We start from the raw sequence: 23,587 nt of genomic DNA on the forward strand, positions 1-23,587 counted from the left end.
GGGGCAGTATGGGGGTCTTAGAGGAAGCGCCAGTCAGGTCTCCCACGGTTCACAGAGGAAGGCCAACCAGAGCCTGGCGCAGGGCGAGGGGAGCCAGAATTTCGCGCCCCAGAAGGCTCCCCACCTCGTAAAACCACCACACACAGGACCCCACCCTAGGCCGCTCGCCCCGCCCCCAGCACTCCCCGCGCCCCGCCCCCGAGGTTCCCCCTCCCACTCCCGCACCAGGTTTATAAAAGAGGGCGTTGGGCGCTGCGAGGTCAAGCCGAGCCTAGCGGACCTGAGGCCGAGATACATTCCTTCCCGCTGCCTTCGGCACCCCAGCGAGTCTCCGCCAGGTTCTCCACGTCTCCAGCCCTAGCATTTCGAGCCACTGCGTCCCTGCACCGAGTCCCTGCGTCCCCACATCCAGGCCGACCAAGAACATGCGCTGCGTTCCGACGGCAGGCGCAGCCCTGATGCTGTGCGCCGCCACCGCCGGGCTGCTGAGCGCTCAGGGCCGCCCCGCGCCGCCCGAGCCGCCTCGCTTCGCGTCCTGGGACGAGATGAACGTGCTGGCCCACGGGCTGCTGCAGCTCGGCCACGGGCTGCGAGAACACGTGGAGCGCACCCGTGGACAGCTGGGCGCGCTGGAGCAGCGCCTGGCCGCCTGCGGGGCCGCTTGCCAGGGGTCTGAGGCGTCCTCCAAGCCCTCAAAAGCCCCCGAAAGCGTGGTTCCCGGTGGCGAGGCAGTCCCCGAAACCCGGGTTCCCGGGGGCGAGGCGGTCCCCGAGACCCTCCGCAGCTTGCAGGTACGCGTGCCTGCTAACGCGGGCTCTTGGGCACTCTTGCCAACTCCCTTTCTGGTCTGGAATTGTGTGGGTGGGAAGGGAGAGCGCAGCCGAGGCTCTCTGGGTACCACTGCCGAGGCTCTCTGGGTACCACTGCCGGGGGCTCAAAGGGGCTCAAAGCATGGACATTTGGAAGGATGGGTGGGTGGATGAAAAGGGAGGTTGGAGATATAGGACCGGTCCTCACCAAGATTTGCACCCTTCCCCAGACGCAGCTCAAGGCTCAGAACAGCAGGATCGAACAACTGTTCCAGAAGGTGGCCCAGCAACAGCGACACCTGGAGAAGCAGCACCTGAGAATACAGAATCTGCAGAGCCAGGTACCCTAAGCCTGACCCAGGTGGGGAGAGAGGTCAAAGCTGGACCCGAAGGTCCCATCATGGAGCCAGGCAGGTAAGGCAGCCGAATGAGTCAATCCACCAGACACCCTCCCCCTTCTCCTGTCTTGTCCCAGGTTGGCCTCCTGACCCCCCCACACCTTGACAATGGAGTGACCCAGCCGGCCAAAAGAAAGAGGCTACCCAAGATGGCCCCCCTTGGCCTGGAGCACAACACCACCCGCCTGCACAGTGAGTGTCTGGACCTCTGCTGTCCTGGCGCACTTCCCTGCCCCTCCATTTGCCATTCCTGTTCCCAGCCCCTTGGTCAGATTCACTGTAATAAGGAGAGAGGTTCTGGTCTTGGGTCCCAGCTCCTGAGGCTGATGGCAGCACCCCCTTCCTCAGCCCTGACCTGTGCAGGCAGGCCACTGCACCCCTCTTCTCAGCAAGCCAGAGGGCTTCTCCTGAAATCCTGCTGGCCACCAACTGGAGCCAGGGTTGGAAGAGATACCACAAGGAACTTAAGCTTCAGGGGTGTTGGGAGACGGTAGTATCCCTCAGGGACATCATCCTGAGGGGGAGGACTTTATGGGAGGGTATGATAGACGGGAGGTACCGGTGGGGGTTTCTGAGGTTTGGCACCCCAAGAACTCCTGTGGCATGAATCTAGAAGGGAAACTGTGGCAGGACCCCCAGCTCCCTGGCCACACACTGACTTTTTTTAAAAAATATTTATTCTTAAGTTTTAGGTGGACAGAATATCTTTATTTTACATTTATGTGGTGCTAAGGATAGAACCCAGTGCCTTGTGCATATTGGGCGAGCACTCCACTTCTGAGCCGCAACCCCAGCCCCCACACACAGACTCTTGCCACTTCTGTCCTCAAAGTCCCCATTGAACCTACACACACACACACACACACTCACACACACACACACACACACACACACACACACACACACACCAGGCTTTTCCTGCCATCACAAGTTTTAGGTCTTTTATTGTGTATGTCCCAAGTTCCCCCCAATCTCAAATAACAACATGTGTGTGTGTGTGTGTGTGTGTGTGTGTGTGTGTGTGTGACACAGGCTCCCAGTTCCCACTCTTAAGTTCACAGCCATGCTGTCACCCTGCCCAGCATCTGTGACTGTCTACAGCCAACTGGGTGAAAGTGTAGATCCCCCGCTTCACACCCTGGCCTGGTTGCTGGCCTCCAGCCCTGCAGTCTTGAGGGCTCCCTTGCTCCCCAGACTCCTTCCCTCTTGTCCACAGAGGGCTGGCGTTTCAGCATGGTGAGGGTCCCAGGGAGCCCTCCCAAGCCATCATCTTAGATGAGGAGTTTCTGAGGCCAGCAGGCACAGGCCCAGGCAGGGAGATGTGGTGGAAGAGAAGGGGGGTGTGCAGGGTGGTTTAGGACTCCCAGACTCAGCCTGGCCAAGTCGTGGAAAGTTCAGAGCTCTGAGAGACAAACAGCTGGAGCTAATGGAGACCACATCGGTGGCTTGGCTTCATGCCTGTCCTGATTGGATGAGAGGAAAGTAGGGGAAAGGGGAGCTGCCTGAGGGGCCCGGAAGTGTCCTTCTGGGCCTGCCCCTCTGCTGCAGCAGTGTGGACACACTGGCTGAGAATCCTGGCCCTGCCCCTCCCCCTGGTGACCTTTCCTCTACTTTCGAGGCCCAGCTGGGTTGGGCTGGGGGCCGTCCTTCCCCAGTCTCCATGACCCAAGGCCAGGTTCCTTCTCTCCCCCTTTCTTCCTTCCTCCTTCTCTCCTCTATCTTGAGCTCTCTCCCCCTCAGAGCTGGGACCCTGGGCAAAGTCTCTATGTCGCCAAGCCTCATCCAGCTGTGATCAGTGTTCCCTGGTATGAGCAGAGAGCCCTTTTGCTCAGCTCACCCGGGTGGTTGCTTCCTACCCCATCAAACTCCTGCAATCATTCATGCATCAACTCTTCACTGAATACGGGCTGCAAGCTAAGCTCAGGGTAGAGCCGGGTGCCTATGGACAGAGCTGCTCCTTATCCCTGGCCTCATGGAGCCCCCACTCAGTAGGAGGATGGGGAGCCACCACCAGATGACCCTAGTGTGGGGGAGCAGGAAGCCTTCATGTTCATTTTGGGAGATCAAGTCTGGTCTAGGGGTGAGGATTCTTCTGGAAACTGGGACCCACAGCGGGGACTGAGGGAAGAGAGTCCCAGACAGAGGGACCAGCATCATGTGCAAAGTCCTTGTGGTAGGGGGATATGTGATACAAGGAAGGTGGTGGGGAACAGGAAAGAAGCTGATTTGGCCAGGAAGGGTGGAGGTGCAGCGTTGAGAGGAAGGAATGTGGGTACAAAGGCTGCTCCTGAAGGTGCCTTATAGATTACACTGAGAAGGCCATATGGAGCCATGGAAGAGTTTAGGCAGAGGTAGGAAAGGGTCATGAGATCAGGGTTACATCTCACCTACTCATCACCCACATACAGCTTGCCTCCTGAGGCCTCAGGGGCGTCTCTCTTGCTTCACCTCCTCTCTCTGTTTGCCCTCAGGACTGCCCCGGGACTGCCAGGAGCTCTTTGAAGCTGGTGAGAGACAAAGTGGACTGTTCCAGATCCAGCCTCAGGGGTCCCCACCTTTTCTGGTCAACTGCAAAATGACCTCAGGTAGGATGTACTGGCCTTCCAGGGAACCCTCTTGCCATTCACGGGCCCTAGTGTCTTTCTCGAAAACGCAGCCCTGTGTATCTCAGGGTAGAGCATGTGCTCAGCGCCCATAAAGCCTGGGGTTCCATCTCCAGCACCAGAAACAAAATAATGAAAACAAGCCCTTTCCCCATTGCCGTCCATCGCAAGCTCACAGATAGGTTCCTGGGGTTACCACCTGTAGCCTAGCAGGGAACGGTAGGGCAAGACTATAATTCCAGCTACTTGACAGGCTGAAGCAGAAGGATCCCAAGTTTGAGACCGGCCTCAGCAATTCAGCAAGTCCCTGTCTTAAAATAAAAAGGTTCAATCCTGAGTAAAACACACACACACACACACACACACACACACACACACACAAATCTGAATCCAGCTTTGCAGATAGATACCTGAGATCCAGCCCGAGCCCTTGCCTGGTGGCCCATAGTAGTCATCCCTCTGCCTCACCTTCCTTCAGTCCTCCTGGGAAGAGTGAGGGGAATGTGACTCTCCTGGGTTTGGGGGGTCTCAGGGTTGGTTGCCAGGGTCCCCTGTGAGGAGGGGCCTTCTGGTGACCTTGTGCCTCTCTGGGTAGATGGAGGCTGGACAGTGATTCAGAGGCGCCAGGATGGCTCTGTGGACTTCAATCGGCCCTGGGAAGCCTACAAGACAGGCTTCGGGGATCCCCAAGGTGGGTGTTTCCAGCAGGACCAGAGGCAGGGGAGGAGGAGGGTCCCATGGAGGTGGGCCCAGCTCACCAGGCAGCCCCTCCCGCTGTAGGCGAGTTCTGGCTGGGCCTGGAGAAGATGCACAGCATCACAGGGGACCGTGGCAGCCGCCTGGCTGTGCAGCTCAAGGACTGGGAGGGCAACGCCGAATTGCTGCAGTTTCCTGTCCACCTGGGAGGTGAGGACACAGCCTACAGCCTGCAGCTCACGGAGCCGGTGGCCAGTGAGCTGGGTGCCACCACCATCACGCCCAGTGGACTCTCTCTGCCCTTCTCCACGTGGGATCAGGACCATGACCTTCGCGGGGACCTGAACTGTGCCAAGAGCCTCTCTGGTGAGCAGCTTTGCCCCTACCCTGACCAGCCAGCCTTCAGCCCCCAAATGCATCTGTTTCCTTCCCCCACTTTCTCCTCACTTGCTGCGTGTGCTTGGGCTGCTTGCTGATGTAACTTCTCCAACCTCAGTTTCCCCATCTTTAAAATAGTGCTCAGTCCATAGGATCGTTAGGAAAATCCAATGAGACGTTAGTGGGAGGGGGGCTGGCATGGAGCAGAACCACCCAGATCACCCTTGCTTTGTGTTTTTGAAATCAGAGACAGAGCCTGGGTTTTGTGAAGTAAAACAGGGGATCACCTTCTGATGGGTCAAAAAAAATGATGGAATGTTGATCATTTCATATGGTTCAAGCTAACCCAAATTAATGCAATGTATGCTGGTCATAGAAAGTAAAAAATATTAGCCATGTGCCAGGAATACACAAATAACTGGCTGTGGTCACAGACTATGAAAGCAGGTCTACTGCAATTATGGATAGGGGATGCCCAGGGCCCCTGAGATTGCTTTTGTCATAACCTTGGGTATCTTGGAACACCATTTGACAATTACTGCCAGACCCTTCCCATTTAAAATGTGAACAGTCTGAGGCCCACTCTCACCCCCTACCCCATCCTCATCTGCATCTCCATGTGGAGACCCAAGGACTTGACCAAGTCCCCTCTCCTCTGCCCTCCTCAGGTGGCTGGTGGTTTGGCACCTGTGGCCACTCCAACCTCAATGGCCAGTACTTCCACTCCATCCCACGGCAACGGCAGCAGCGTAAGAAGGGAATCTTCTGGAAAACCTGGCGGGGCCGCTACTACCCGCTGCAGGCTACCACTATGCTGATCCAGCCCACAGAGGCTGTAGCAGCTTCCTAGCCACCTTGCAAGGGCCTGGTCCCAGGCTCTAGAGGACAGTGACTTTGGCTTTGGCCCACGAATATGGTACTCTCTGCCTGAGCAGGAGCTCTAAGCAGGGGCCACCTGGAGCTTCTTGAACAGAGATGAAGCCCACGACTGCAGAGGCCCCTTCCTGAGTGGGGGCCACACACGTTGCCCTCTGAGATTAGAGCTGCAGGGCACACACAGACCCTGGAAACCTGGGTAGAGGGGCATTGAGTCCCATTTCTCGCCCGCCCGAGGAGTGGGGGACACAGAGGGACCACTTGGGGCTGGCCAGGCCAGCCCTTGATGGCGGACTCAGTCACATTGACTGGTGGGGTTCAGGGCTCCCTGGGGCCATGGATGCCCTCATGGTGCTGTTGTGTATGGGTGCTGTGGCATGAGCTGGCACCAGTGATGGTGTCCGGGTGGAGTCCACAGAATTCTTGGAATAAAAGCAACATTAGAACATTTTGTTCTTCTTTGTCCTTTGGTTTGTTTTAAAAAACAGACAGTTTCAAAGTCCACATAAACATGTTCCTAGGGTGGAGAACATGCTTTCAGGTCCCCTAAGGTCGGCACTGGTTTTTCCTCCCTCCTCCGACAAGTGAGCTCAGCTTCCTCCACTCAGTATTTCATCCTGTGGATCTCCCTTGTTTTTATCTTAAAAACTATAAAACAAATCCCTCATAATAGAGAAAAGGAGAATCCTTCCTGCTCATACTTAAGCATATGAATCATGATTAATTTTTTAATATCTTGCTAGTGGATAGAAATACAATGCATGACAGCATATAGACAAAAAGTACAATGTGTGCTGTAAGTTTAACTTTATTTTTTCTAGTAGCCATGTTTTAAAAAAGTTAAAAAGAGCCAGGCATGATGGGGCATGCCTGTAATGCCAATGGCTCAGGAGGCTGAGGCAGGAGAATGCCAGTTCAAAACCAGCCTCAGGGGCTGGGGATGTGGCTCAAGCGGTAGCGCGCTCACCTGGCATGCGTGCGGCCCGGGTTCGATCCTCAGCACCACATACCAACAAAGATGTTGTGTCCGCCGAGAACTAAAAAATAAATATTAAAAAAAAATTCTCTCTCTCTCTCTCTCCTCTCTCACTCTCTCTTTAAAAAAAAAAAAAAAAAAAAAAACAGCCTCAGCAACTTGGTGACGCCCTGTGTAACTTAGCAAAATAAAAAATAAAAAGAAGGGCGGCTGGGGATGTGGCTTAGTGGTTAAGCACAGGGTCAATCCCTGGTACAAAAGAAAAATATATATATGTGTGTGTGTGTGTGTATGTATGCATGCACATGTATTTTTATAGTAAATATAAATGTTTATATATAAACTTATATATATTTAATACACACACACACACACACACACACACATACATACATATGAAGTAGAGCATGGTGGCACATACCTGTAATCCCAGTGACTTCACAGTCTGAGGAAGAAAGATTACAGGTTCAAGACTCACCTTGGTAATTTAGTGAAAGCCTGTCACAGAAACAAACAAACAAAAAAAGGGCTAGGGAAGTGGCTCAAGCAGTAGCGCGCTCATCTGGCATGCGCAGGGCGCTGGGTTCGATCCTCAGCACCACATACAAATAAAAAATAAAGATGTTGTGTCCACTGAAAACTAAAAAAATAAATATTAAAAAAAAATTCTCTCTCTCTTTAAAAAAAAAAAAAAGATGAGCATGTACCTCCGTGGTAAGCACCCCTAGGTTCAATTACCAGTAAAACACACACACACACACACACACACACACACAAGTACATTTTAGAAATATCTTATTTGGGTTGGGAATGTGGCTCAGTGGTAGAGCATGAGTTCAGCATGTGTGAAACCAGTGGTTTGATCCCAGCACCACTAAGGGAAGGGGAAAAAAAGAAAGTGAAAAATATTTTATTGAATCCGTCCTATTCAAAATATTACTAATTGGCATCTAATCAAAATTAAAATTATTACTGAGATATTTGGCTTTTTGTGTTTGATAAGTCACAGGAAACTGGTTGGTGTTTTACACTTTGGGCACATCTCAATGTGGACCAGCCGGGTTTCAATAGCTCAGTAGTCACTGTCCACAGCTGGTGGCTGCCACATTGGATAGCACAGCTGTCATGTAAACACTAATACAGGATTTGTGGCCAATTACTCACATATCTACTGATAACCTATTCTGGAATTTACTTCAAGTTTTCCTTAAATTTATTTATTTATTTTTGTTTTTGGAAAATATAAATTCAATCAATATTTATTGTGCAGCTACTACATGCCAAGCCCTATGACAGGTATCTGTGATACTCTAGTGAACAAAAAGATCTCTGCCCTCCCTGAGTTGCCCTTTTCAGCCCCTCCCATTACAGATACGGTGACCTAGAACTGATGGTCCAAACTGGGACACTTTCAAGAGTGAAACTGGTTGCTGTTAATAATTATTCTGGACAAGAGATGTCAAACAGCTCACTCCCAGACATCAAAACTTACTAACCCAGTTTTTAAGAATGTAATCATATCTCTACCACTGGAAAATGATCTGCCATAAATAGGTTAGTAAAACTAAGGTTGATGACAATCAAACATACCTAAGCTTTAAAATTTCAGCTTGTGGGCTGGGGGTGTGGCTCAAGCGGTAGCGCTGGCCTGGCATGCGTGCGGCCCGGGTTGGATCCTCAGCACCACATACAAACAAAGATGTTGTGTCCGCCAAAAAAACTAAAAAATAAATAAATATTAAAAAATTCTCTCTCTCTCTCTTTTTAAAAAAATAAAATAATAAAATAAAATAAAATTTCAGCTTGCAGCCTGGTGTGTGGCTTAATAGGAGGCTGATTGCTGTGCATTCTCCAGACCCTGGATTCCATCTCCAGCACACCCAAAACCAACCAACCAACCAACCATGAACTCCGAAAAGAGCCACAAGTAAGTACTGAGCTCTCATCAATGACATGTATGCTGACATTTTAGAGGTTAAATGGATCCATGTCTTCAATTTTCCTTTAAACGTTTCAAAAATAAGATGATGGGGTCTGGGAATATAGAACTTAGGCTGTGTGCTTACATGTGCAAGGTTCTGGGTTCCATCCCCAACACCAGAACAAAAGAAAAGATGACAGAAGGGTGGGTGTAAAGGTGGGAGAGATCAAGCAAAATGTTAATGATGGAACTTTTTTGTAAAATTCTTCCCATTTGGGCTGGGATTGTGGCTCAGCGATAGAGCGCTCACTTTCTTCAGCACAACATAAAAATAAAGGCATTGTGTTGTGTCCATCTACATCTAAAAAAATAAATATTTAAAAAAATTCTTCCCATTTTCCTGAATGTTTAATTTTTTTCATAATAAAATGGGGGAGGATTCTTAGGTCCTATTGTCCTCTGCTTTTTTTTTTTTTTTTTTTTTTGTACTGAGGATTGAACCTAAGGACACTTTACCATGTCTCAAGCTCTTTTAATTTTTGAGACAGGGTCTCACTAGGTTGCCCTGGCTGACCTCAACCCTATGATCCCCCTCCCTCAATTTTCCAAGCATGAGCCACTGAGCAGAGACCCCTATTGTCTTCTGAAGGCAATGCACACTATATTAACTATGTAAGGTAATGGGTAGATAAGTTTGCTTAACTGTGGTAATAGTTTGATATTAACATTTTTGTACATCTTAAATATATAAAATAAAAATAAACATACACTTTAATATTAGATAGTGATAAATCCTGTAGGGGTTAAAATAAAACAGGGTAAGGAGACAGAAAGGGAGAGGAAATTATGTTGGAAAGCGCCTGGCACCCAGCAGGGATTTATTATTTATTTATTCATTGGGGTGCTGGGGATGGAACCCAGGGCCTTGCCCATGTTAAGCAAGCGCTCCACCACGGAGCTACAACCCCATTCCCTAAATAAATTTGCTTAACAAAGACTTTATGGCAGAGGACGGTTGATTCAGTATGAAAGGAATGATCCACATATTCTCAAAAAATATTCCATGAGGCCTTCTTCATTGTGTGCAGAGGCTGAACCTCAGGACAGGTTAAGTAAGAAGTCCTCAGGGTAATGATGGAAACTGCAAACGAGAGGAGACACCCGCCCACCTCTGCCCAGAGGGTCCCCGGAAATGGTCATTTATGGGCTGGGGGGAGGCCAAAACCGCTAGCCCTGACCTATGACGTCATCGGGACGTTAAGCAGCGTAAAATCACCTGGACGTAGCCACATTTCCCTTCCCGGACAAGTCCTCTGGTTGTAGGGTAGGGTCTGAATCAAGCCTCTCATTGGCTATCCACTCCGTCAATCCGACTCATTCTTCCAGTCTTCCGTCCCACCTTTCCGAGGCTGCCTCTGATAGGCTGTTCCGGCAGTCAATTTACAAAGAACCGCATTCCTTCCGCCTTTCTCCTGGAGACCGAGGGCGAGGAGGGTGGATCCCAGGAGGCACCCACCCACGGGGTTCTACTTCCACCTCTGATTGGTTGTACTGAGTGCCGGTTGCTACTACTTCCGCTGTTGATTGGTCATCAGACCGCCGCTCTGCGCGGCGCCGGCTCCGCCCCCGTCGGGTGTTTGTGGTGGGGCTGCGGAGTCGCCGATCCCGCCGGAAGCGCCAGGACAATGGGGACCCGGGACGACGAGTACGACTACCTATTCAAAGGTGCGGCCGGTGGGGCAAAGACGGGCGAAGGGGCGGCGGCAAGGCGGTGGGTAGGCGGACCAAGGTGGCACTCCAGGCCCCTGGGCCCAGGCTGGATCCCGGGGCTTGAGGTGTGGCGCTCAGACGGCCAGAAAGGCTGGAGTAGGCCGGTTTCTGTCACTGTGTGGTCGGAGTGCGGGGCAGTGAGGAGCAGGAGGCCGGGAGAGGCCTGGGGGTTGGGGATGCGCCGGGGGCGGGGCCGGGGCCCAGTGGGGTGGGGCCCAGGGCAGTGGGAGAGGCCGTTAGGGGCGGGGCCTTCGGGGGCGGGGCGGCCTCAGGATTTGGCGGGCCGGACCAGCTTGAAACCGTGTTTCGGGTTGGGGGCGGGGCCACTAGAGGTAGGGCCTGGACGTGTGGGCGTGGTAGAAGGTGGATTGGACCTGGGCGTAAGGGGGTGGAGTTCTCGCGGCTAAGCCAGATTGGGGATAGTGGGGGCGGAGCCCCGTAGGGAAGGGGCGGACAATGGGGGCGGGGCCGAGTTGGAGGCGGGGAGATGGAGAGGAGAGGATCCCTAGATAGGAGTGCGGATCAGAGTTAGGTGGAGGGTGCTTGTGTGTGCAGCACCAATTCGTTCCCTTAAATCTTAACAACTCTTGATAGCACTGACCCAGTACCTGCACTTTTCTGAGCACTTTACATTAATGAATTCATTTAAATCCCCACTTCCCTGTGAAGTCGATATTACCTGGCTTTTCTTTTAAATTAATAAGGGTTGGAATAGGATAGAATCCAGGCTGGTTGTGGACTTTACCACTTAAGGAATGAGTATTGGGGAACTTGCAGTCTGGATCAGGGATTTGATGTTGTCAGACTTCCTCCCCCAACACACAGTGATGACTTAGGCCCTTGTCAACCTGCAGATCTTCCCCACCTGAGGACCCAGGGCTCTAGGCATATTGTATGAGGCTTAGGCAGGTCAGGCAGCCATTGCCTGGTGAGACTCCATGTCACTGGAGTCCTTCATTTCTCAGCTGGACAGGTTTAGGGGTCATTGGCTTCTTGGCACCTTGCGTGCCACGCTGGACTTTGGCCAGATCCTCTGCTGGGCTCCCTGGCTGAAAGTGGCTGCCCTTGAGATCTACCTCCTGGGCCCATAAGGCACCTTTGCCCTGCTGCCTGCTGTTTGAGCGGCTACTAGCTATGGACATCTTCCCCTTATTGGGGGAGCCTGGCTATACCTGGGAATGTGTTCTGTTCCTAACGGCAGCCTTGGCTGACCATGGTGTCTGTGACAGCATCTAGTATCTTGGATTTGTAGAGAATAGAAGAGGTCATCTTACCTATGGGATATCCAAATCTCCTTGGCAATGGGGGAGAGTGCGCCTCTGTAAAGATCCAGAGTCATCACAGAGCACCATGGTCTACTAGGGGCTGCATGCAGGCTGTGTGGTCAGCAGGTGTATGGTCTCTGATCTCACTCCAAAAGCAGAGGGTAGCTTTGGAAGGCTTTTGGAGATCTGAAAGACCCTCTGGTGACAGGTGGATCAGACTCCAGTCCTGCTGCAGCATCCCCATTTAGCCCACTCTATGGCAGCTGTTTTCAGGTCCAGGTTGCACACTGACCCACATGTGGCCCTCCTGGGGCAGGGGACTTTCCTCCTAAGTTACTCTATCCAGATGTCTGTGGCCATTCCTCACTTGTTATTTTTGACCTTTTGTTGTTATAAATAACCTAGCTCTGATTGTTTGCCTGAGTCCTCTTTTTGCCCTTTGGGTTATTTCCTTGATGTGTGTTCCCATAAGTACAGTTACTGGGTCAGGGGCAGCAATGCAACAGACATGTGGTTCCCGGGACTTGTCTCCAGAGCCTGCTTCCTGGAAACACTGATCCAGCTTCTGCAGCAACTGGCACAGGGAAGTGCCCGCCTGCCCCGCTGCCCTCCCCCACTGGCCTCCTTTCCCTGAGCAGAGCAGGTGTCTTGTTGACCTTCTCAAGTTGGATGGGAGCAAAAGTCTAACTCACAAGGTCAGCATTTCCCATTGTGCCCATCCCAGGTCTCCCCTTCACAACTTGTATCCTGTCCTGGGACCCTCTCTATTCTATTTCAATGTTTGTCCTCAAGTCCACTTTTTTATTATTTTTTATTTTTTTGTAGTTGTAGATGGACAGACTGTCTTTATTTTTATTTGTATGTGGTGCTAAGGATTGTACCCAGTGCCTAGCACATGCTAGGCAAGCGCTCTGCCACTGAGCTACAACCTCAGCCCCCTAGAAGTCTTTTTTTTTTCTTTTTTAAAGAGAGAGAGAGAGAGAGAGAGAGAGAGAGAGAGAGAGAGAGAGAGAAATTTTTTAATATTTATTTTTTACTTTTGGCGGACACAGCATCTTTGTATGTGGTGCTGAGGATCGAATCCGGGCCGCACGCATGCCAGGCGAGCGCGCTACTGCTTGAGCCACATCCCCAGCCCCCCCAGAAGTCTTGACAAAGACCAACTTTGTCACCTTGTGGCTCTCCAGCCCTGCCTGCTGTGGGGAGCCTTCTTGGAGGCAGAAGGGACAGCAGTCTCTATCCCCCCTCCTGTGGCAAGCCAGCCTTCTCCTCCTTCCACCTCCCTACACTGGGCTTTAGTTACCTTCTGCTGGCTGAGCCCCTGACATGGGGGCCATACTTTTCTTGGGACCCTGACTGCCCTCTGTTCAAGAGGTTCCCTATCCCCCACCTTATTTTTTGGCAGCCACATCACACATTAGCTCCCTTGACTTCAGCAGCCAAGGCCAGCAGGTCCTGCAAGTGGCCACCATGTGCTATTTGTTTTCCTCCTTGAACATTCTCCCCCACAGGAGTGAGGTTGTTTATTTGTACCTAATTATAGATCTTCACATTATCACTCTAACATTTTATCCTCCCAGCCTGTTGATTGATCCCTGGAGGTACCCCTCACTTCTCCTCTGATGGACACTGGAATGCAGGGTCCACAGAGGGAGCAGCTGTGTCCCCAGGGGCCATTGAGGCCCTTTAGGGGTCCTTTCCCTAGAACTTCTGGCCAATCAGTGCCCACCTGACCCTTGAGGACATGGGTCATTTGGAAGCTGGCAGCAATGGCCCGGGCCCTCTCCTTTGGATTGTGTCCACCCCTGCTTGAGGAGGGAGGTAGTGGTCCCCAGGGAACAGTCTAACTTCAGGGCTTACTCTTCTCTGCTGAGTGCTCCTGAGGTAGCTTGTGGCCCTCCAGCCTGGACAGGGCCCTTATCAGGCTTGCTGTTCTGGTTGCTGCTCTGGGACCCAAACACCATCTTCCCCTATTTGGATTGAAGGCCTGCCAGTGTCCTGGCTTTGGATGCCTGTCCTCAGAGAATAGCTGAGGCAAGAATGCTTCCCATTGCCAGCCATGAGGTCCAGGATGGTCCAGGCCCTTGTCACAGAGAAGGGGCCCTCTGAATGGCTACTCAGTCTGCCTGAGTGCCTGTCTGGGCCCCTGGGGTGCCCCACTCTCACGGGGCAGGCTAGTGCATCCAGGGCTTTCAAGAGATTCCAGCTCTTTGTTTTTGCCAACAGGGCTTGCCTGCTGGACGAGCCAAGTGACGTGTCCAGGGGGACCATTTCCCGGCCAGTGAAGCCACCAACTTCTTTGGAAATGCTGGGGGCCATGTCCTCAAGGGCTCTTTATTTCCCCAACACAACAGATCATTTGTACTCTTGACAATGCCATTTCATTGCCAGCCTGCACCCAGGGTTGGGCGCCTCGGCCATCTCTCTGCATCAGGTTCCCTGTGCCAGGGACTGCTGAGGCCATCCAGCCACTGCTGTTCACCTGGGCAGTGACTGGTTGGTTTTCATCCTGCTCTGAGTGACCTTGGACTAGGTACTTGGGCACTCTGGGGTGAGCGTCTGAGCTGTTTAGTGGGATATGGGTATTTACAGATGGTCCCTGGGAACTGGAGAAGCTGAGGTCTGCAAGGTGTTTAGGAGCCAGCCTGGCCCAGGGTGTGAGGAGCCCGTTGGCCAGGGTGGGCGGGACTCACTCACGGGGCCCAGGCATGAGCTGGGGCGAGGCTGGGAAGGGAGTGGGCAGTGGACAGGGATTGAGTTTCCTTCTCTGTTCCTGAGGACACGAGGACTGCGAGGAAAACTCCTGGTCAGGCTCTTGAGGCCAGAAGGGGAGGGAGGTGAAGGGCAAGTGGTGCATACCGTGGTCCCCACAGCAAGTCCAGCCTGGTGCTGAGTGGCCTGGGCCTGGGAGCCGGTTGTTGCCCTCTGCATGGCTGCAAGCCCAGGTATGGCTCTACCTCTCCATCTTTCTCTGAATTTGGCAGTCTTGTGCTCGGCACCCACATTCACAAGAGGATGCTGGCACTGTTGTCACATGTCTTGTGGGCCAGGCCATGTGATGATCTGAGGGAAAGTAGAGGCCTGAATTCAGGGGTCCTGGAGGATGAGCAGGAGTTTGTCAGCCGCCCTAGAGCTGGGTGTGGTGGGAGCTGGAGAGAGGGCAGGCTGAGGTACCTGGGGCCTCAGTGTCCCACATGAGGCAAAACCAAGAGTCTTGAGCCATATCCTGGGGTGGGGGTGAATAGTCAGTGAGGACATGAGCTGGGAGGGAAAGAATTCAGGCCTTGACTCAGAAGATCTGGGTTCAATTCACCTGGTTGCTTCCTAGGCTGGCAGCCCCAGATGGGTCATTACTTGGGGGACATGGTTGGGAGGTGGGGGCAAGCCCACAGATATGCACAGGTTTAGACTCTTGTTGTCCTATTCCTCTTACCATGTGTTTTGGGCTTGTCATTCTGTGTCTGAGCCTTAGTTTCCTCTTCTTTAAAATGGGCCACAAGACGTGTGTGGTGACACACCAGGAACTACCTCGCACATTCTCTTGGAAGGTTCTTTTTGTTCTTGTTCTTATTATTCTTGGCTGTAAATTGTCCAGTCCAAAGAGGGTGCTGGGTCAGGTTGTGGGGAACTGCCTGATCTCCCCGTCCTCATCTCTGGCCCAAGGGTGCGACCCTGGGCGTTTTCCAGGTGTGTGTGGGAAATCTTAGATAAGGTAGTCCTGCTAGGCTCTGCCAGCCTCTTTGGCATTTGTTGGTGCTTACTGTGTGCCAGACTCTGCCAGGGCCTAGAACTACAGCAGGGAACAAAACTGTCTGAGATTCCCACTCGTGGGGCAGACTGGCAAATGTGAGAGGGTGACAAAGAGTTCTGGAGGAAATGTTGGGATGGATAATGGGGAAGTTTAGCAAAGTGAGGTTTACTAGGGTGGCATGGAGGTCCTTCTGGACCAAGCAATGTCGAGGGACCACATGAAGAAATTAAGTAGGGAGCCAACATGGTGCCTGGGATGTGTGGTCAGGCAGAGGGAGAGCCCATGCAGAGGCCCTGAGGCAGGACTGAGCCTGGTGTGCTGAAGGAAGCAAGAGTACAGTGAGCAAGCTGGGTGTTGTGGTGCACACCTGTAATTCCAGCAGCTTGGGAGGCTGAGGCAGGAGGATCACAAGTTCAAAGCCAGCCTCAGCAGTGGTGATGCCCTAAGCAATTCAGTGAGACCCTGTCTATACAAAATACAAAATAGGGCTGGGGATGTGGTTCAGCGGTTGAGTGCCTCTTTTTTAATCCCTGGTACCAAAAAAAAAAAAAAAAAAAAAAGAGAGAGAGAGAGGGGGAGAGAGAAGAAACTAGTACAGTGCGCAAAGGGGAGAAAAACAGGCTAGGGTGAGCAGGGCAGGTCATGCAGGGCCTCTTGGGTCCCAGGGAGGACTTGGGCTTTACCTAAACTAAGGGAGGTGGACCGAGACTATTGGGACTTGACTTGGGAAGGCTCACTGGCGCCCTCCTGTGACCATGAGGAAAACAGGCTTTGGATGAGGTGAGAGTGAATGCTGGGCCACCAGGGAAGGTGCTTGCTGGCTTTGCCCCTCAGGGAGAGAGGACAGTGGCTTGAACTGTGAAGGTGGTAAGAAGTGGCAGGAATCTGGAGACACCCACACAACTTTTTACCAACTATTGCATTCAGATAGAAAAGCACTTATGTGAGCGCATAGCTCAGTGTGTTTCCACCCGCTCACCCCCCCCCCAACCTGAGTAACCAGACAGATGCAGAAGCAGAACGTTGCCAGCTCCAGAAGTGCCTGCGTCATCCTTGCCCTGGTCCTGTGTTGAAGGGGCTGCAGGAGGCAGCCTAAAGTGTGCAACAGAGAAAGGAATTGAAAGGGCTCCAGGTGTTTGGCCCAGGCACCCAAAGGCCCCAATCTCCATTAGCTGAGATAGGGAAGGCTGGGGGAGGTTTGGGGGTGATCAGGAGTTTAGCTCTGCTGCACTGGCCTTGAGGGGCCCATGAACTCCAAAGAGATGTATAGGCTGAAGGAAGGTCAGTCTGGGCTTGCAGGAAGAGAGGGAAACGTAGGAGTTGCCAGCACGTGGGCCTGGACAGGGTCACCTAGGGACCAGATGTGGACACAGAGGCCAAGCCCTAGGGTTCCCTGATGATTGCAGGCCAAGGGGGATCCTGCAGAGGAGACTGGACAGGAGCAGCTAGCTATAATATGGGGGGTGGTGTGAGGGCCTCGAGTCCCAGGAGGCTGTGGGAAGGAGGACTCATGGAGAGGTAGAGGCAGACATGTGCCCACTTCAGGTCCCAGAGGAGCTAGGAGGACAGGACGGGGAGACAGTGAGTATGGACAGTGCCTTCTAGGGGTTTGGAGCCAGAAAGGAGACAATTAGGGTGTTGCTTACAGCAGGAAGTGGGGTCCGGAGATAATCTCAGGAGGAAGAATTATCAGCATGTGACCACAGCCATGCACCTTGGTCCAGGGGAGCCGGACAGCCTGGTGACCTCTGGGCCCTGTTCCCTCAATGGGGCAGGACTCCCAGGAAGGGCCTGGGGTCCTCTGTGTCAGCCAGGGCTGACAGGCTCAGCCTGCATTCCTGCACCTTACCACACTCAGCAGGACCTGTGGGCTCAGCCTCACTCTGTGGCTCGCTCATGCTCCCTCTCCTACTCCCCAGGGCTGTGGACGACCAAGCCTGCAGCCCCCATGACTCCACTGAGTAGACCCACCCTCAGGTGCCCGGGTCCAATGCCCACACTTGGGGTGTGGTTAGACCACTTCTTGTTTAGCTCGAGAGCATGTGTACACACATGTGCACGCCCTGATCTTCCTTGGCAAAGAACACCCTGGGTGTGTAGAAAGCCTGCTCAGGCCCTCTTAGACCATCTCCCAAAGCTTGGGCAGTTGGGTCCCTAGAGGCAGTGCTTCGATGGCTGGGTAGGACATACTTTACAGCCCGGCTAGCCTGTGCTAGCGGCCTCTCAGGGCTCTTGCTCCCAGTGTCCTTCAGCCTGCATGAGGCAGTCCTGCTGTACATCCTGCCTTCCTTGGGGTTGGGCCTCACATCCTGGGGAGCAGTTGTGTCTGTTCTGGACACGTGTGCATGTTAATGAGCTGCTCCAGCCACAAGCAGGTGTGGGCTGGGCTGGTCGGAGACTCTCCCTCCTCTCTGGCCACCAGAGGGAGCTGAAGGAAGTTGTGCACACTTGTGAACTTGAGGACATGCACTTACACAGCCTCGAGGACCTCCCCTTGCACCAGGGACTTGGCCAAGAGCATGCTGCAGCTCAGCAGAGCGGTCCTAACATGGGGCTGACCCTTTTGTGTCGCATCCAGTGGGCACATTCCTGTTCCACATGGGGTGGTTGGTATTGGAGCCAAATGTGGGTTTGCCTGCTGCAGCTGGAACAGTACAAGCATGGCTGAGGGATGGCTTTTCATTACTCTCACTTAAAGCATCAGATGCAGACCCTCAGGTAAAATCCCTGCAGAGTCTTGATCCCTCCCATGCCTGAACCAAAACCACCACAGTAATGACAACTGCTTACTCATGTCCCTTCCTCTGTGCTACACACTGACTGGGTCCTGACCCCAGCTGCTCTCTCTCCCTCCTCCTAAAGGGCCTATTACTGCCTACATATTCACACATGTAGAAAAGGTGGCCAGAGAGGTTAAGTGACTTGCCTAAGGCCACACAGTTCCAGAGCTTTTTCTAGTCATTCCCAGTAACTCAGCCACCAGGCTGCAGGTGGAGGTTTGAGACTTGTTAGGTTTCCATCCCCCCTGCCTATGGGGTTGCCTGGTGTGTCCCTATGACCAGCTGGAATGGTCATCTTGAGGATGAGAGACAACCAGAGATGCCCTGTTCCCACAGGCTGTTTCTGAAAACTGGAAGCCTTCATTTACTTCTGCATCCGTTCCTGTGGTACTCGTGGTGATGGGCTCCAGGCATCTCCAGCTCCTCTGTGTCACTGGCTGCCACATTTGTGTGGTGCCCAGGGAGCTGCCGTGAAGGTTCTGTGGGTGGATGTGAAGGTCACATGGGGACTCAGATCCTCAATCTCCTCTCTCCCTGCCCCCAAGTGGTGCTCATCGGGGACTCAGGCGTGGGCAAGAGCAACCTGCTGTCACGCTTTACCCGCAACGAGTTCAACCTGGAGAGCAAGAGCACCATCGGTGTGGAGTTTGCCACCCGCAGCATCCAGGTGGACGGCAAGACCATCAAGGCGCAGATCTGGGACACAGCCGGCCAGGAGCGCTACCGTGCCATCACTTCTGCGTGCGTGTTGGGCTGGGGCCTGGACGTAGCATGGGCATGTGGAATGTGGGCATGCAAGGGTGTGTAGGAGTTGGGTGAGAGAAGGGGTAAGCTCTAGAGATCAGGGACACCCTGGACACTGCCCTCAGATGCCCCCAAGAACTGTAGGACTTTCAGCAGACTGGTGTCCAGCCTTCCCTTGATACTGGGTTTACTGCTGGCGGCACAGTGAGAGTCTGGCTTGGACCACTCCACTGTGTCCTCACCCCAGTGCTGCCCACTCAGCTGGTCCTGCCTGGCCACCTTCTCCATCTTCCTGAGGCCTAATGGCCATCCAGGCTCATTCAGGCTGGGTGTGATGGTCATGCCTGTTACCCAGCTACTAGGGATGCTGAGGCAGGATGGTTCCAAATTCCAACCCAGCCTGGACAACTGAGCCTGTCTCAAAATAAAGAACAAAAGGGGCCAGGCATGGTGGTGTGTACCCGTAATCCCAGTGGCTCAGGAGGCGGAGGCAGGAGGATCACTAGTTCAAAACCAGCCTCAGCAACAGCGAGGTGCTAAAGTAAAAAGAACATTAAAAAGAAAGACCCACCAGGTTGCCTCTTCCTGGCCCCTCCCGGCCCCCTGCGGTTCCCTGCACCCTCACTCCTTCCATCCCTCACTGTCCTCTGGACTCCCTTCACATAGCTTTGTCACTTCCCCATCCTTTGTCCTCCAGGCACCCACGAGTCCCTCCTCTCCATGGTCCAGCCTGTGGGCATCAGAGTACTTGCCCGGCAGTGGCTCTTTCCTGCACCACGGCTCCTTCCTTCTTCCCTTTTGTCGGTGACCTCATTGTTTCCTCTAACACCAGACCCCAAACTTCCTCCCCAAGTCCCCACGTCCTGAGCTGAATCTGGGGGACAGAGCTGGGGCCTCAAGACCTAGGACCCTCAAGGTCAAGATGGCTGCCCCTCAGCTGGACCCTGTGCACAAACCGAGAAGCCACTGCTTGCCTGGGTTCCTGAGACCACTGCTGTCCATGGAGCCCGTGGCTCAGCTGGACCTGCCCCACAGGTACTACCGCGGCGCAGTGGGCGCACTGCTGGTGTATGACATCGCCAAGCATCTTACCTATGAGAACGTGGAGCGCTGGCTGAAGGAGTTGCGGGACCACGCAGACAGCAACATTGTCATCATGCTGGTGGGCAACAAGAGTGATCTGCGCCACCTGCGAGCCGTGCCCACTGATGAGGCCCGTGCCTTTGCAGGTAAGGCATACTGGGGAGTGGCAGGGCCATGCCCAAGAGGGGCTGAGACTCAGGCGTCACAGCATCTGGAAGGCAGGCAGTCCCACATGTTGACTTCCATGTCACAGCCCCATCTTCACCTCCCTGAGGAGTGGACCTCTTGGTTGTCCTGTCTGCTCAGCACCAGCCTGTCACGTCCCAGGCCAGGCAGTTGTTAGGCAGGTCTCCCGGGAGCCAGACGTACACACCCACTTACCCAGGCAGTATTCTCTCTGTTCCAGAAAAGAACAACTTGTCCTTCATTGAGACCTCAGCCTTGGATTCCACCAACGTAGAGGAAGCGTTCAAGAACATCCTCACAGGTGGGCCTGGGGCTAGGTGGGCACAGGGAGGCCACTGGCCGTGTGGGTGCAGTGCAGCCCCTGGGCCTTTGTTTTGTAACCTGCTCGTCAGTCTAGACCTGAGGACAGAGGTGGCACGTTCTGTGGGATCAGGTCCTTGCTTGCACACAGGACACAGACTCCCTTGCTCAGTTCCCCTGAGTGGGTCCTGTTGGGGCCAGTGGAGGGGGCAGTGGCCTACCAGACCTCCTTGGCTCCTAGGAGTTTGTTTGAGAGGGCAGGGGAGGGCTCTGATGTCCGGAAACAGGAGCCTGGGCTGGCTGTGACCCAGCACTGGGTCAGCTGGCAGGAGTCCCCGGAGCCCAGCTCTTGTCACTGTTACCCTTGTGTGATGGAACACACAGGGCACAGTGGGGGCCTTCGAGGGGACAGTGAGCCTGAGTCCTTCAGGGAGGTGGTTGCCTTGGATAGACACCCGTGGCGCATTCACTCTGCATCCTCCCTATTGCAGAAATTTACCGCATTGTGTCACAGAAGCAAATCGCCGACCGTGCAGCCCATGACGAGTCCCCCGGCAACAACGTAGTGGACATCAGTGTGCCGCCCACCACGGACGGACAGAAACCCAACAAGCTGCAGTGCTGCCAGAACCTGTGACCGCCCTTCGCCACCACCCCAGCGTGCGTGCACGTCCTCATCCTCGCCTGCTCCTCACCACGTCCTCCCGCCCCTGTCCCGGTCCTCTGTGACCAGCTCAGTCCCACCCTCCAAGTGAGCTCTGCACGCCAGCCAGAGCCCAAGAAGAGCAGGAGTTGGGTGGCACCTCCCTTCCTGCCCGAGGAAGCCTAGAAGCCCCTGCTTGCTGCACCTGCTCTCCTCGGGTCCCTGTGGGCATCTTGGCAGGGTGGGGAGGTTGGCAGGATGGACAGGGCTGGCCGGAGGCAAGGAGGACGAGTGGATGGAGCCGACTTCTCTTTCCCACAGCAGACTCCAGGGAGCCGTCACCTCCCTCCTGATCTGGCCAGTTGGCCTCTCATCCCTACCCAGAACCCCCCTTGGGCTACCGGAAGAGCCTGGCAGCGCAGACTGGGCAGGCAGACGCTCCCAGCTCTCGGCCTCCTGCCTGCTCCTCCCGCACAGCCAGCGCCAGCACGGCACTACCACTCCGGGCGCGCGACTCCAGCTCCCGCCTGTAGATTTACACTGGGAGGAGACCCTCGCCTTCTCACCCTCCTCTTGCACGCAGCGCGCTCTCCCCCACTGCCCGTCCTCCCTTCTGTCTTGTCTCCCTGTCTGGTCAGGAACCTGTTTGCAAGTGAAGCAATATCTCCGTGTTTTGTATATACAACCGCTCTTGTAGCCTTTGGTTTTTGTTATTGTAGAGAAACAGATTCTTTATACACTTTGTAAGATTTACGCCAAACCCCAGCTCTCGATCTCTTATTCTCCCTGTGTCCCCTGCACTGTTGCCCGATACTAAATGTATAAGCCGACTTCCTGTACAGAAACCTGCCACTGCGCCTCTGTCTTCTTTCTCTCCGCCAGGCAGCACTGCTGAGCGAGCCAAGGTCGCTTCGTGTCCCCCACGGCAGGCTGGACTTCCCTGGCTCAACTCATGGGGAGCTTAGGAGACCAGGCCTGAACCCTGGGGGACTGTTGGGCCCAGTACCTGCAAGGGCAGTTTGGAGGCTCACGTGGCCATCAGTCCCGGAGTAGGGTGAGCCTCCTCTCGGCTGCCCCTGTAGCAGGGAGGAAGGCTGGGGGCCATGGCCCACCGCAGGTAGCTTTCACTGGAAACTAGGACTGCCAGACGGGAGGGCCCATGGCGCCCTCTGGTGGGGATGAGAGGGGTGGCCACGCCCACTGCTCACCATTTCCGTCTACTACCCACTGCTACCACCTCACCTGGGGTCCTGGCGGGGGCTTTGGGTGGTAGATATTGGGTGACTTCAGCTCTACCCAGCTCTCCGCCTCAGACTGACACTTGAGAAGGGCCAGTGGGGAACAGTGGCAGAGGCAAAATGGGCGGCTCGAGGTCCTCGGCCTGTTCTCAGGATGTTGCTTTTTCCCTGGGCCACATGGGCGGGGCTTGCATAATGAGGAGACCTGACCCTCCACTCAACTCCTATAGGGACTTTGGGACCTAATGTGTGTACCCCCCTCTTCTGAGGACTGGGAGCTGTTCCAGAAGCTCCAGCCTCTGGCTGAAGAGGCGACTCATGCCCTGAATATCTTGGAGGCACTCCTCTTGGTTGCAGGCTTGGGCCTCCTTCCCTGGAGGACAAGCAGTCCCAGACACATCTCTGGAGAAGAGGTCCTACATGGGAATGAGCCTGGTGTGTGTGACGATGGGCTAGCAGCCAGGGTTAAGGCTGACGATGGACTTGGGAGTCTGGGGGACATGGGCAGCCAGACATGTGCTCTAGGACCCCATCCACACTGACCCCAAGGCTCTGACAGCCCTGGGTTGGGGCAGGATAGTGTGGAGCATGTGAGAAATGGGCTTCAGGGAGCCAGGTGAAGAGGTACGGCACCCTTGAAAGATTTCCAGCAGTCATAAAGATCAATTATTTCTGGAGCCCCGATATTTGCAAAGCCCAGAGCTGTTGGGAACCACAGGCCACAGATGCTGTTTTAAACACCCTGATTTTATATCAGACTCCCTGGTACCAAGTCCTTTTCTTAAGTCTTTTATAATTATGGAAAATGTCCATAACATAAAATTGACTATTAACCATTTTAGATCCACAGTTCCATGACATTAAATACATTCACATTGTCCTGCAAAGAGCACCATCTATCTCCAGAACATTCCCATCTTCCTAAACTAAAATTCTGTCCCCATTAAACACCGACATCCTCTCCCCCTCCCCAGCCCCTGGCACCCACCATTCTCCTTACAGTCTGTGGGATCTTATGCATCTAGGGGCCTCCTATTCGTGGAATCATGCCATATTTGTTCTCTTGTGACTGGTTTATTTCACTGAGCATGAGGTCATCGAGGTCATCCTGTTGTGGCCTGTGTCTGAATTTTGAACTTCCTTCCTTTTTAAGACTGAATCTTTGTGTGA

General features: G+C 53.7%; 2 protein-coding genes across 3 annotated transcripts; both read left to right on the forward strand.

Annotated features, from left to right (window-relative positions):
• The first annotated feature begins 240 nt into the window (after window positions 1-240).
• ANGPTL4 (angiopoietin like 4) lies at window positions 241-6,208 on the forward strand. The gene is made up of 7 exons (XM_081283022.1): window positions 241-791; window positions 1,040-1,150; window positions 1,285-1,399; window positions 3,679-3,792; window positions 4,406-4,501; window positions 4,591-4,872; window positions 5,553-6,208. Exons 1-7 carry the CDS (start codon window positions 426-428, stop codon window positions 5,732-5,734), a joined length of 1,266 nt encoding a protein of 421 aa, XP_081139148.1. The 5' UTR covers window positions 241-425; the 3' UTR covers window positions 5,735-6,208.
• Window positions 6,209-10,223: 4,015 nt separating this feature from the next.
• On the forward strand, window positions 10,224-22,029 carry RAB11B (RAB11B, member RAS oncogene family). Of its 2 annotated transcripts, none has more exons than XM_081283023.1 (5): window positions 10,224-10,382; window positions 18,769-18,964; window positions 20,003-20,196; window positions 20,457-20,537; window positions 21,028-22,029. In XM_081283023.1, the coding sequence occupies exons 1-5, from the start codon at window positions 10,343-10,345 to the stop codon at window positions 21,171-21,173; spliced, it is 657 nt and encodes a 218-aa protein (XP_081139149.1). In that variant the 5' UTR covers window positions 10,224-10,342; the 3' UTR covers window positions 21,174-22,029. The 2 variants fall into 2 exon arrangements, with proteins under 2 accessions (XP_081139149.1, XP_081139150.1); XM_081283024.1 differs by lacking the exon at window positions 10,224-10,382 and adding an exon at window positions 14,416-14,637.
• Window positions 22,030-23,587: the final 1,558 nt, after the last annotated feature.

This window comes from Spermophilus citellus (assembly GCF_964194105.1).
Source record: "Spermophilus citellus genome assembly, chromosome: 3".
NCBI classification, from domain to species: Eukaryota; Metazoa; Chordata; class Mammalia; order Rodentia; family Sciuridae; genus Spermophilus; species Spermophilus citellus.

What these genes read in the sequence shown, in the direction of transcription:
- ANGPTL4 (XM_081283022.1), top strand. Translation starts at nt 426, where the DNA reads ATGCGCTGCGTTCCGACGGCAGGCGCAGCCCTGATGCTGTGCGCCGCC. An exon ending in CAACACCACCCGCCTGCACA is followed by an intron (nt 1,400 to 3,678) that starts GTGAGTGTCTGG and finishes GTTTGCCCTCAG; the next exon opens with GACTGCCCCGGGACTGCCAG. An exon ending in CAACTGCAAAATGACCTCAG is followed by an intron (nt 3,793 to 4,405) that starts GTAGGATGTACT and finishes CTCTCTGGGTAG; the next exon opens with ATGGAGGCTGGACAGTGATT.
- RAB11B (XM_081283023.1), top strand. Translation starts at nt 10,343, where the DNA reads ATGGGGACCCGGGACGACGAGTACGACTACCTATTCAAAG. An exon ending in TACCGTGCCATCACTTCTGC is followed by an intron (nt 18,965 to 20,002) that starts GTGCGTGTTGGG and finishes CCTGCCCCACAG; the next exon opens with GTACTACCGCGGCGCAGTGG. An exon ending in GTTCAAGAACATCCTCACAG is followed by an intron (nt 20,538 to 21,027) that starts GTGGGCCTGGGG and finishes TCCCTATTGCAG; the next exon opens with AAATTTACCGCATTGTGTCA.